The sequence below is a fragment of the Psammomys obesus genome, unplaced genomic scaffold, assembly GCF_907164565.1.
Source record: "Psammomys obesus unplaced genomic scaffold, mPsaObe1.curated_primary_1811, whole genome shotgun sequence".
NCBI classification, from domain to species: domain Eukaryota; kingdom Metazoa; phylum Chordata; class Mammalia; order Rodentia; family Muridae; genus Psammomys; species Psammomys obesus.
Window position 1 is genome coordinate 35,327,078 of NW_026591086.1, and position 14,315 is coordinate 35,341,392.

A 14,315-nucleotide genomic window follows, 5' to 3' on the forward strand; every position below is an offset into this window, starting at 1 on the left:
AAAACAAGCATGTTTAAAAGTTATTGATGATTAAGACTCATACGGCAATCATTTGGGGCACAAAATGAATTTTGCTATCTATATTACGTATCAATGTTTTCCTAAGAATTATTGCCTTTTGAATAATTTGGTTGTTAGAAAGCAAATTACACATAAAAAGTTCAAGCTGAAAATGACATGGATATATAATTATTTTTTCTACAGATTTCTTTAAATAAAGTTACTTATTCAAAACAGATATGAGTAGTAAGAAAGTTGCAGGGCTATTGTGATGAATATGATAAATGGAGTCATGGGAAGAAAACAATTTTTAATTTAGCAGACTCTATCAATCTAGGAAGCCCATGAATATTTACTATTAATTTAGTATGCTGGAAGTAGATGAAAGAGATAGAGAGTTCATCAAAAAGAAAGAACAACATAAAACAAGACACTATAATTATATCAACATCTATTAAATTTTCCATGATTTGAAATCAATGGTAGTTTCATACATCCAGTAAGAATGCTAAACGTCTAATTTTGTGTATGAGATATGGAAATATATTTGGGATTTGGATAGGGCCTTGTTCTGAAAAGAACTGGAGAGATAAATAAGAGAAGTAAAATAGTAAGCTGCTAAGTATATTCATAGTTATAATGCTCTACATGCAAACATACCACTAAAGGAAATATATTTTACTTTATTATTTAAAGAATGTAATATTCATCTTTGGCTTTACTCTTCTTTTATTTCTTAGTAGTTTCTATCAATTCAAATTAAATGGCATAAGTTCATAGACATCTTGGTTTACTTTTTCTTTATACTAATTTATTTTTATTTTTTGTGCATTAGTGTTTTGCCTTCATTCATGCCTGTGAGAGGGCATGTTTGGAACTGTCATGTGGGTTCTGGGAATTGAAACAGGTCACCCTGAAAGGGCAGCCAGTGTTCTTAAACACGGAGCCATCTCTCCAGTCCTCAACTTGATTTATTTATATATAATCAATGAAAATATTCAAATGGTTCAGTGTTTATTCATTAGAAGTGAAAGTGCATTAATGAATAAAGAATTTCCACAGAAGAAGGCAGATGTTTTAGCAAATTTGTAGGATCGGGGATTTACACAAAAGATGAGAAACCTTGTCAAAAACTTGTCGTTAAAAATGTTCTCAGATGTAGTCCATAGATTCAGTCTCCAAGTGGATCCCCTAGTAAGAGGAGCAGGGACTTTCTCTGGCATGAACTCAGTGACAGACTCTCTGATTAGCTTCCCCTGGGGCTTGCAGCCTTGCCAGTCCACAGAGTAATACAATGCAACCAGTCCTGATGAGCCCTGTAGGCTAGGGTCAGATGGAAGGGGAAGAGGACCTCCCCTATCAGTGTACTAGGGGAGGGACATGGGAGAAGAAGAGGGAGGGGAGGGTAGGATTAGGAGAGACAAGGGAGGGGATCATAGCTGGGACACATTGAATAAATTGTAATAAATGATATTAAAAATATTAAGAAAAATAAATTCTATAGTAAAAGTATATAATAGTAATTGTAAAAAGTGAGCGGCTAAACCTTTCACTCGTGGAATATACAGATCAATGCAACCTGAAGCATGAGCTTGTAGCATTCTCCATCAAACCTTCACGGCTGCTGCTAGGATATCAGTGGTGCTTTTACTGTCTTTTCATTTTCATCTCCAGATCTTATATTTCACTTCTGAGCCATTGACAACAATGTTCTTAAGTATTTTTAAGCCAGGACTTTGCAGCCAGCCCTGAAGATACCTGATAAAACAGGGTCAGATGAAAGGGGAGGAGGTCCTCCCCTATCAGTGGACTTGGAAAGGGGCAGGGAGGAGACCAGGGAGGGAGTGTGGGGTTGGGGAGGGAATGAGGGAGCGGGATACAGCTGGGACACAGAGTTAACAAAATGTAACTAAAAAGAAAAATAAAATAAAAAAAAAAAGTAAAGAGAGAAAAAAAAAGTATTTTTAAGCCCTAATATATTGATATCCATTGTATATAATCAGTCAACTTCCCATATCTGTCTTATTTATCTATTCATTTATCTATCTATCTATCTATCTATCTATCTATCTATTTATTTATTTATTTATTTATTTATTATCTGTGTGAGTGCATGTCAAGAAAGATATTTGTAGATCAGTGGACAAACTTCTTGGAGTAGTACTTTCCTTCCTTGATAGCGCTTCACTGTTCATATCGGATCCTTGGGCTTCAAAGTAGTGCCCACTGGCTGAGTCATATCTCCAGCCCCTTCACAGCTTTTTACATTGAAACAGACTACATCCATGGAAAACTGGGAAAAGATCCACTCATTTTCTGAAGATTCTTTTGCTGAAACTTTGAAAATATTACTCGATTCATCCAATTTATTCTTTTATTGATATGTTACTGAAAAACCTAATTTTACAAGTATTTCCTTGCTATGACATTTTTCATAATGCTGTGGTGTAATAATCTTTTTTTTAATAATATGATGAAAGAAAACATATAACAGAGATTTTCGTCAATACTGAAGAAAAACTCATGGAACATACCAGGCTACAGAGAAATACAATGCAGCCAGTCTTAATGAGACCTGATGGGCTAGGGAAAGGGACGAGGACCTCCCTTATCAGTGGGCCGAGGGAGGGGATTGGAAGTGTATGAAGGAGGCGGTTACAGCTGGAATACAAAGTGAATAAAATGTAATTAATAAAAAGAAATTTAAAGAAATATAGAAGCCCTGGGACTGAGTGACACACTATAGATACTAAAGCATAATATCAGGTTTGAAAATACACAATAATAATAATACACAATAAATACAGAAAAGTTCATTAATGTTATTTCTCATCTGTATCTTCACTGTGACACGGTAATGCACATAAAACATTACCATGTTCTCATGGATGTTCCAAAGAACTGATAGTATTATTTGTAAATATTTATATTCTTCTTCCCAAGGGAGTTAGTAAGGCTGTAATCCATTTTAGGAAAATATGTCCTATGCAGTTTTAATGTTTTCAAGGTTACCTAATCTCTCGTTAAAAACATCAGTAATATAAGTACTTAAAAATCCAATTTTTAACACCCTCTGTAAAGTTTGGAAAGGATTTAACCCAGTATCTTTCTCATGCTACACAAACTCTTTGTGTGCCAAACTTCAAGGTATCCATTCTTAGTCAAAACAAAATTATTTGATTATTTATATCAAAATAGGCAATAAGGAAACTATGTATGTAAAATATAGAATATTTATTTAATATTTAAAAACTAGTCTGCATGAATTTAAAAGAAAGCAAGACAGTACGGAGACTGTGGAGGGAAGAGGGAAAAGGAAAAATGATAGAATAATACGATAATCTCAAAACTAAATAAATTAAAAAGTTAATGTAAGTTGATTGAAGTGACTAGACTTTAATGGTTACAGCCCCAAACCTGTTATCTGAAAACATGTGTTTTTGTTTTGTTTTGTTTTTAGCGCAAGTATTTAATATGCACAGAAAGATAATGTTTCTATTTTCTAATGAAATTTCTTCTTGGACTAGAAAACTCAAATGTACATTCCTAACACTTTGCTTGTAAAAATGGCTTAGATCAATATAGAAATGCGTCAAATGGGAATGTGCACAATAGGCTTTGTTATTGGTGTGCAATGTGTTCGTGTCTTCATATGCATATAGGTACATGTTTATGTATGTTGGTGTATGCTCATGACACATGTGCGGAGACCAAAAGTTGACTGCAGGGTTGCAGCCCCTCCCTCAGGAAACGTTACCCTTTATTTTGAAATAAAACCTATTACTGGCAACTGGAACTCTGCAATAGGTGAGGCTGGCTTGCCAGAAAAAAAGTAGTAATCCTGGAATTTCCACCTTTCCACCATTTAAATCACAAATACAGCAGGTTCTTAGCCTTGTTTTGCAGGACCCTGTCAATGGAAGTCAGATCCTAATGCTTTCCAGACAAGCCCTTTCAGGATTGAGCTATCTATCCTGCTTCCCACGCTTTTTAAATGACTGCAAAGATTCACTTGAAAATCCTAAAAGACTTAATAATATCTGTCTTTAAAACAAAAAAGATTTTCAGTAATCCTTTTTTTTTTTTTGTTCTGTCATACTAAGTAAAATAAAATGGCTTTGGGTACATTATGAAACAAACTATCACCTTAGTAAATAAAAATTAACATTTGGGATATATGATTTTCTTTTAAATGTGTTATGAAAATTAAATTACTTACCATTGTATAACAGGAAAGTAGTAGGTCTTCATTCAGACATTTTTTTTGTTGTTGAATAGGCATACTGTTTTATTAATATTCCACATTTAAAATATTTATCTTATTTTAGTGGTGCAGAAATAGATGACATACTTCATTTCCAGAACAAAAGAAAGGGGGCAGAATCGTAAATTACCTTTTTCAATGTGGATCCTTTTAGACTCGTGTCCCATGTCATGACCAGCCAGATCCCCCTCCTTTGGCCCAGGAAGCACATTTGGGGATAAGCCCATCATCATCTGGTTCATGGACAACCCATTCTGATGGACAGCTGTCAATGTGGACACAAGGGACAAACGCAACAACATCAGAATGTGTGGTTAACATCTATCCATTGGAAATTTTTTTGGAATAAAAAAAAAAGCATGACATAAACATATAATACTCAAACTTTAAACCTATAATCCATCAGTTAAGTTACTGGAAGATTGACAAGCAATGGTAATCCTTAAGGATAAGCAGAAAAAGACTGGACATAACACCACTTTACAGTATCTATTATCCCATGAGATAAACCATTTCCTATAGTTAGAATAATGTGGATTATCCATGTTAGTGCAACCACTCCAAGGTAGTAGTCAACCTTTCATGCCAGTGCATCGTTTTCTCCTTAGGAAATAACTTCCCCAATTTGGAACACTTATGATCTCAACAATAAAGTGCCCATTAACCGTATCAGTTTAATGTGAGTGATGTACGCGTGACCTGCTGAAGCCAGAATAATCTGCAAAGAAAAAAAACTTACATCATGGTTTCAGTATCCATGTTGTGGTCTACTCCACAGAACATGGCAGCAAAGAAAATCATCTTGATCTTTAAAATGTTAGTTGAAAAAGTCATTACTGTAAGAATGCTAGCATGCTTATGTTGACCTTTTTCCGTGATTTTACAGGAAAAGTATCTTCTGTGTAGAAATTAAAACTTGGGTTCTCTTGGAGCTGATGTTAACAGGTGTTTGTGAGCCATCTGATGTGAGTCCTAGAAAACAAACTCTGGTCCTCTGAAAGATTTGAGGACTGTTGAGCCATCTCACCAGACCCAAGATTAAAAACTGTAATCTTTACACAAAATAAGTTGAAAACCTACTTTAAATTTTAATAACAGGAAACTATATGCTACTGGTTATACCAGACAGGAATCTTAAATTAAAATTCTTTAATCCAGCAATCATCTAAATGGCAAAGAATTAGCCGTTCCAAACTTACTGTGCTTAATTTGATTTCTGTGGTATGTACTTGTGAATATCCTTATTAAATAAAGATGAATGCAAAAATCTGATGTATTTCAGAAAATAGCACAGTTTTCCATTGAATAAATGCAGTTGGGTAAACAAGAATGATGTACTTAGACATTAGAGAGTTGGGACTCAGTGTGTACTTCAGAAACTAATCTGGAAGATGACTTACTTTTTCTGTTTCATAGCTCAAATCTTTATGTGTAGTATCAAAGAGAGGAAGTTATATCAGAACCTGTTAATGCTGCATCATCCTTCATGGCATTCCAAACCGGGACACATAATTCTGAGGAATGGCTATTGCTAGAGAGCTTCGGTACATGACACATTTGAGATCTATTTGAAACGAGGGCATTTTGATTAGAAAGCCCAGCTGCACCTAATAAAGTCTAAGATGGTGACAAGTGAGAAGTATGAAACCTACGGATTCTGTCGGAAGAACTCTCTGTCCGCGCAGGGGAGCTGGACACGCTGCTGCTGCGGTGTGAGGATGGGTGGCTGCCGGGCCTTCGGCCCTCCTCCAGAGAGGGTGCAGGTGACGGGCTGTCGGGAACACGCTCCTGCGTGGCACAGGATCAAAAGAGAAAGGAAGAGGTCAGTATATGGAGTCTTGATTTCATAAATGTTATTTTTTTTTTCTGAATACAGTTACAATTATGAAGAGGGCTGTGCACCAAACCCCACAGTGTTTCACCCGCAATTAACTGGAGAAAAAAAAAAATAGACTCAATCTTGACCAAAGATCTCAAACATAGCCAATTTCAAATTCTTGAGTTCATTATCATCTGGAACTAGTGAGCTCATCCACAGTTGAAAAATTGTGATTTTACTGGTAAACCTCAATACCGCAATATCAAATAGTACTAATCCATTCTTTGGTGAAAATATTAGGCAACACAAGTCAATTCAAAATATCCCAATAAGACCACCTAGATAAAATAAGAGTTGAAGAAATAAGTGTAAGGCTGAGTTCTGAACAGTTATTTAGAAATAAGTGTAAGACTGAGTTCTGAACATTTATTTTCCTATTTCAGCAGACATTAGGGATCATTTGGGACACATCTTTTGGATGTAACTGACCAGAATATTTTCAGAGGATTGTTAAGAACCTTTTGTGACACCAGTATGACACCACTCTAGCTAGACATAATATGGTCACAATTAATGCCTTTGGAAATTTAACATTATTTTATATCAAAATTATTTTCTATGAATCAAATAAAACTCAGTAAGTAGGCCTCTTCCTCCATTCAGTCATTCATATTCAAGAAATATATACCATTTCGGTTCAGGAAATCTTGCTCTGTTTCCCTCTCAGTTCCAGGAAGACATTTGCCTAGTGCTATATACTGCTTACTCTGAGCAAGCGTTGTAGCAGTGCTATTTAAGAGTTATGTGAAAGTATACATTATATACATACAATGAGCCAATGTGAGTGGGATTACAAATTAATAAATTGAATAACCATTGGTTAAAACTTTATACTTGGAGCAACTAAATATTTTCAACTTTATGTATTAACAAACGTAGACAACGAGGAGCTAGCTCTCTTTACAATAATCAATATATATTTGATTGTAGAAACACACTTCCACATTAAAAAATGGCACACCAGAGAAAAAGACAGGTTAGAAGTTAAAGACATCTGGGCTCTTGCAGAGGACGTGGGTTTGGTTCCCAGCACTGAGATAGCTCACAACCACCAGCAACATCACTGGCAGGTAATAAGCGTTGGTCATAGCTCTGCCCATAAAATCCTAATAATTTTCTAGATAGTTATAATCTACCTGTATATGAGAATCACCTGGAAAGATCTAAGAAATGCCTGGGCTTGAGTTTTCTTTCCAGATATTCAGGTTGACAAAGACAAGTGAGTGCAACACCTAAGGAAATACACGTTCAAGTGTGAACACTTTGCTCCTATGAATATGAAGTTATATGAAAAGATGGTCTGTGCAGTAGAAACTCGTCAACAGCAGGTAATACTACGTTGGATGAACTGCTAGTCTTCTGTAGCTAGTGCCTTTGTAAGATGTGTAGATAAAGGATAGGCATTTTTGTTTAGGAGGCCAGACTGGAATCACATATCAGCAAGCCAAGGAATTCCAGAAATTGTCAGCTACTATCAGAACTCTGGAGAAGCAGAAAGGATTCCACTTAGAATCTCAGAGGAACATGGTTGCCTGAACAGTTTGATTTTGAACTGGTATAATACAGAAATGTCAGAGTGTTTTTTCGATATTTTTTTTGCTGTTGTTTCTTTATTATTATTATTAGTAGTAGTAGTAGTTACTAGTATTTATAATTTATTCACTTTTATAGCCCCTCTCTCACCTCCTCCCGGTCTCAAACTCTATCCCTCTTCCTCCCTTGTTGCTCTTACCTACTTCACTGATAGGGAAACAAGACCTCCTCCCCTATTGTCTGATCCTGGCCTATCAGGTCCCATCAGGACTGCCTGGATCCTTTTCCTCTGCAGGCAGACTAGGTTGCCCAACAGGGAGAAGTGATCAAGAATCAGGCAATCAAGTTCACTTCAGACTGTTTCTTCTCTTCTTACTAGGACATTTGCTCAACTAAGTTCACAGCAGCTTTATTTGTAATAGCTAGAATCAGAAAACAACCTAGATGTCCCTCAACCAAAGAATGAATAGGATACAGAAAATTGTGATACATTTACACAATGGAATAATACTCAGCTATTAGAAACAAAGAAATCATGGATTTTGTAGCAGAATAGATGGAACTAGAAAAGATCATCCTGAGTGAGGTATCCCAGAAGCAGAGAGACATGCATGGTATGTGCTCACTTATAAGTGGATATTAGTCATATTATATAGAATAAACATACTAAAATCTACAGACCTAAAGGAGGATGCTAGGGAAGATGCTTAATTCTCATTAAAACAGCATAGACACAGGAAGCCATAGGAGAGAGGAACAGGAATGCAGCCGACCATAGATATCCTCTTAAAGACTCCAACCAGCCACAGAGAAAAACAATGCAGCCAGTCCTGATGAGACCAGATAGGTTGGGTCAGAGGGAAGAAGAGGAGGACCTCTCTTATCAGTGGACTTGGGGAGGGGCATGGGAAGAGATGAAGGAGGGAGGGTAGAATTGGGATGAGGATGAGGGAGGGGGCTACAGGTGGGATACAGAGTGAAAAAACTGTAATTTATAAAAAAAATCTTGTAATTTATAAATGAATTTAAAAAAAAAAAGACTCCAACCTACAAGGGATGGAAGAAGATGCAGAGACTCAGAGCCAAACTTTGGACTGAGTGCAGTACAGGGAGTCTTATGGGAAAAGGGGAATATAAAAAGACCCAGAGGAGACAGAAGCCACAGAAGGAAATCAACAAAGAAAAAAAAAAGCATGGCCCAGGGGGTACTGGGAGAGACTGATGCATCACCAAAGACCATACACAAAGAGGACCTAGACTCCCTGCCCCCTTGCTCAAATGTAGTCCATAAACAGCTCAGTTTTTTGATAGTGTTTTGATAGTTTAAGTCAACAAAGGATGGCCCAAAGGATGGTAATATTCTACCCATGAAAAGAGAGATCCAGACATTACATATATTTGTATATTATATAATAATATAATAAATAATAATATAAACATACGTATATATTAAATATATGTGGAAGCCAAATCAAGTAATTCTTATATTACCAACTCTTCAATGATCTGCAATGAACTTCTTCAACAGATACACTGAGATTCATTTTGCAGGGCATTACAATTAAAATGAAAATATGTCTTAATATTCAAGCCTTATTTTAAAATCAATATCATAAATTATTTCCGAGGGTGTATCCTAAAGAACATGTTCCAAGTCCATAAGAAGCTGCATGACAAAAACTTATTTGCTCAGTGCTGAAAAGACTAAAAACTGCATGGCAAAAAAGGAAAATCACAATCCATATTCTACTTTAGATGCAAAGCAATGGAATTCCTGTTATAATAACTGGCTGAACATTAGAGGTTTCAGCAAGTCTATATATGTGGAATGTCTTCAGAAAAGAGCAATAACCGTTCACCAAAGGGGAGATGTCAGGAGCATTATTCCATAGAATTGTCCTTCACTATAGTTGAAAAGACTCTGAAAATTGAGTCCTCTAATTTCTGCTAATAGCAAAACTGGGTGATATTTAGATAAATATAACACATGTATGTGCCAACTCCACTTTAGTGCTGTGTCAACTGAAAGACTAAAGATAAACAAATCACTAAAGGAAATGATGGGAGAAAATAGAGAAACCCACATGTGTGTGACACAGACAGAGTGAGGGAGTGAGAGAGGGAGGAGGAAAGGGAGAAAGAGAGCTTAGGCCTGAAATCTATAGACATCAGAGCTGGGGAGGACTGTTGGTTTCTTCCCTCCTTTGGAAGCTTGCAGCTTGAATGGCACCTCATGGTACCGGGAAGTCTAGTCCTCGGAGAAGGTACCTTCAGATATGATCCAGTTCAGGGGCCTTGAGATCTCCTTCTGAAGTTCATGCTGTTTTCCCCAATCAGGTTTTTAACCTTGCACCCCTGGCAGCAACCAAGGGCAATATCAATAGCCTGGGCATTTTAGGAATCTCTTGGACAACCCTGAGCAACTCAAAACCTGGGGTTTCACGTACCCAGTGTTGGAATTTGTGATGGATACTCTTTCTCTGGCTCTTGGAGGGCTCATTGTCACCTCAGATGAAAATTTTTCATTTACATTATACGTGTACATTTGTACAGTTTTATTTTCCTTAAGACTCAAAGAACGTTGAGTAGCAGAAGGGGTCAGAGAGAATGTAAGAGCCAGAGCCTCAGGACATCTCAGTGCAAATCTCAGTGCTGTGAGACTCTCCTAGCAATGTCCAAGCAAGGCTCAGAAAATTTCATCAATATGACTGTCTAAACACAAAATGAACAACAAAAATAGGCATGCTAAAACAGAAAGGGAAAAGCCCACAAGACCTCAGCCTTCCACAAAGAACCATAGGCACCTAAGGAATGCTGAGTGGGAGAAATTATCTTCCCGATAGAAGACCACATCTCTTGGTTACCCAATACCAAATGATCAGCACCGAAAACAAAAGAGAGCAGTATTCAGACTGAGCAGGTCATATTTCAAGATACTCATGGATATACATTAATGTATTTATACATACACACACACACACGTACATACATGAACACATACATAGAGAGATGAAACAACAATCAATGCAAAAAAGAGACCTTAACTTTGAAGGAGAGCAAAGAGGGGTGTTTGGGAGGGTCTAAGAAAAACAAGGACAGAAGAAGTGATGAAATTATGATGTTAAAAAGGCTCATATCAAAAACTGGCAACAGTAAATAAAGTTAAATTAGTGTAATATCTGATGGTTATATTTCATATGGCTTTTGCAGTATAGTGTATTGAATACAGGATGTGAGTATAAAAATTACATTAAGATTTCTAAGCAATGTATGGATGTTTTAATGTAACATCGTTGATGTGCTTCCACAATCAAACCAAGTTCTAAAATTTATACATCTTGATTTTGATTTCTTGTTTGAATTATTTTCTTAAAATCCACTGAGTATATTTAGTGCTACCTTTTTGTGGCTGGGTATAGGAACACTTGTTAGAACCTGGAGAGGCTCCCCTGGGCTATATCTTGGAAGAACAATGGTCTACTCTCCTGCAGTCATGATTGCCAATAATATAGTACTTATTTAGACAGGTAGAATCTCCCAAGGTCCCAGATTATGACCCACTGGTTAAGTTTTAAGTGTAACTACTCAAAAACATTATTGATTCTCTATTAGCATTGAAATATAAAATATGTACTTGAGAAATATAATTGTACTTTACTAAAATAAAATTTTCTAAATTAAGCAATATAGCTTCTGAATAGTATGACATCCATGTTTCCAGTACATTTTAATATGCCTTATAGTAAATGTGTTACTGATCTTATTTGCTCATGTGTGGCTGGAAAGAGATAAAGTTCAATGTGAAAATAAATAAAATTCTGCAAAATCACCTGCAAATCTGACTTTGTTTCGTAACCAACTTCAGAGCAAGTAGTAATGGAAAGTGTGGATAGATGTTTTTTCCTTGAATATGTAATTCACAAGCCTAAATATTTATTTATAAACTGAAACAGGAATGGTTATCCCAATAAAAACCATTCTTTGTTTCTTTAAACATTTTTCACATGAGTGGAAAATTATTGAATATATGTAAGTGTCCCAACCTTCTCTGTTGATTTATTTAACTCATGAATTATTTATGTATTCCTTTATCCATTCAAAATACCTTAAAATGACATAATATACTAAGTAAAAATTGATTAAAGACTCAGTATAAAATGCATTTTGCTTAGACTCACAGCCAAACATTGGGCAGAGCTCAGGGAGTCTTGTGGAAGAGTGGGGGAAAGATTGAAGGACCCAGAAGAACAGGAGAATGGGGAACAGGAGCTCCACAAGAAGACCAACAGAGCCAACTATCATGAGCTCAGGGGGCTTTGCAAAGACTGATGCACCAATGAAAAAGCATGCATGGACTGAACCTAGGCCCCCTACACAGATGTAGCTGAAGGGCCATTTGGTCTCCATGTGACCATCCTAGGAAGGGGAGCAGAGCTGCCTCTGACATGGACTCTGTTACCTGCTTTTTATTCACTTCACCCTGGTAGGACTGTCTTGCTGGGTCACTGGGCAAAGGTGTACCTGATGTGACTTGATGTCCTGGGGTGGATTAGTGGAGGGGAGGAATCCCTTTCTGAGGAGTAGGGGAGGGGGGATAATATCATGAGCAAGGAAGGGTACAATCAGGAGGAGAGAAGGGTGGGCCTACAATTGGAATATAAGTGAATAAATGAATAAATGATGAATAAAAAAACATTTTTCTTTTTTATTTATTATATTTATATTAATTACAGTTTATTTACTTTGTATACCAACTGTAGCCCCCTACCTCATTCCCTCCCAATCCCACCCTCCCTCATTCATCTCTTCCCGTGTCCCTCTCCAAGTCCACTGATAGGGGAGGTCCTCCTCCCCTTCCCTCTGACCCTAGCTTATCAGATCTCTTCAGGGCTGGCTACAATGTCCTCTTCTGTGGCCTAGCAAGGCTGCTCTTCCCTCCGGGGGTGGGGGTAAAGATCAAAGAGCCAGTCATTGAGTTCATGTCTGAGACAGTCCCTGTTCCCCTAGCTAGGGAACCCACTTGGATACTGAGCTGCGATGGGCTATATCTGGGCAGGGTTTCTAGGTTATATCCATTCATGGTCCTTAGTTAGAGAAACAGTCTCAGAAAAGACCCCTGGGCCCAGATATATTTGGTCCTTGTGGAACTCCTGTCCTTTCCAGGTCTTACTAACTCCCTTCTTTCTTATGATTCCCTGCACTGTGCCCAAGGTTTGGTTATGAGTCGCAGCATCTGTTTTGATACACTGCTAGGAAAAGTCTTTCGGAGCCCTCTGTAATACAATTTTAAAGCATAGTTTAAAACTAGGAGAATTATGTAATTTGAAGCATTTATTTGGCTTTCCTTATTTGACTTTACTGTAGTTTTATATTTAAGAACAGAGAATACTGTGATAACACATAATACTTTTATTTTAAGAAAATGTTTTATGCAAATTCTATGATTTAAAAGCTTAATTATTCAATTGAAACTATCTATAAATTGAGACAGAACATATTCAGTCATTTCACTTAATGTATAATTTCAATCTTTAGAAAGTGATGTATTGTTCTTTGAAGAATTTCATTAAAGTAAAATCCATTGACCAAGTAAGATTTGAATACATTGTTGCACAATAAATTAATTTATTTCAACAGCTTAATTCTTTTATCATATTTATATGCTTGCCTTTCCAGAGTATTCTATAGGATGGAGAATAATGAAGACAGTAAAGAGTAGCTTAGAGAAGAACCTTGTAATTATTACTGAAACAAAATAGATAATGAGTTTTATTTAGACATAATAAGAAAGAAGTAGTTCAGTGTCTTTGGGGAAACTATGTAAACAGGATTTATAATTTCATTTCCTTGACACCTTTTAACCTCGAAGCTGGGCCTGAGGTAGAACAGAAAGGAAGATTATTTAATACTTTGACACACTGCGCTATGGTCCTCCATCAGCTCCACTAATCAATAGAACACAATCTTTTGCAATGTTCCATCTTTATTAAACTCGCCACAATAATAAATGAAAATTTAAGAGGAGTACTCTTTCACTGTAAAAGGTCAAACTAATAAAGTAATGGTGTAAGAATAACTGCAAAGAGAAAGCTGCATACGCGTTATTTAAAATCAAAGGTGGAATTCAAAACTACGGCATTCTTATTGTGCCATCGATGACTGATTGGATACTTTCAAAATTGCACTGTCATAGCTACCTGCTCTCCACCAGGAGAAAAGGGATCATGTTCCTCAAATAAAAGTAATCACTACCAGTTTATATAAATGATTATTTCACTTAGCTCTAACTAATTTTTACCTACTTTTTAATTCCCTTCACTCACCGCGTAAACGTCTTCACTTTATCTTTATTTTGGTTGGAGATTATCTCACTGGAAATGACTTAGACGTGGATAAACAGGTATAACTTGTCTTTCCCTGACTCCTTAACTTACAAGTTGACAAATTTGGCCAGTACATTTACTTTATACATAACCAAATCCCGTAGTCCTGAGTTTGGTGCTGCTCTCACTCACATCGTTTCATTCAGTATTTACTTCCTGCCTGACAGGATATAAAGTTATGGAAATGTATTTTTTAATGACAATTTTTTCATCATGGATCATATCTCATACAGTATACTTTAGTAAAGTGCACAAT

General features: G+C 36.5%; 1 protein-coding gene across 2 annotated transcripts in view; it reads right to left on the reverse strand.

Annotated features, from left to right (window-relative positions):
- Dach1 (dachshund family transcription factor 1) overlaps window positions 1–14,315 on the reverse strand; it is a 408,415-nt gene that overhangs the window by 111,345 nt on the left and 282,755 nt on the right. For both annotated transcript variants that reach the window (XM_055609966.1, XM_055609965.1), the window contains 2 exons: window positions 5,917–6,052; window positions 4,395–4,529 (listed from right to left, as the gene is read on the reverse strand). In XM_055609966.1, coding sequence (XP_055465941.1) covers window positions 4,395–4,529; window positions 5,917–6,052 — 271 coding nt within the window. The remainder of the gene's footprint in view (window positions 1–4,394; window positions 4,530–5,916; window positions 6,053–14,315) is intronic.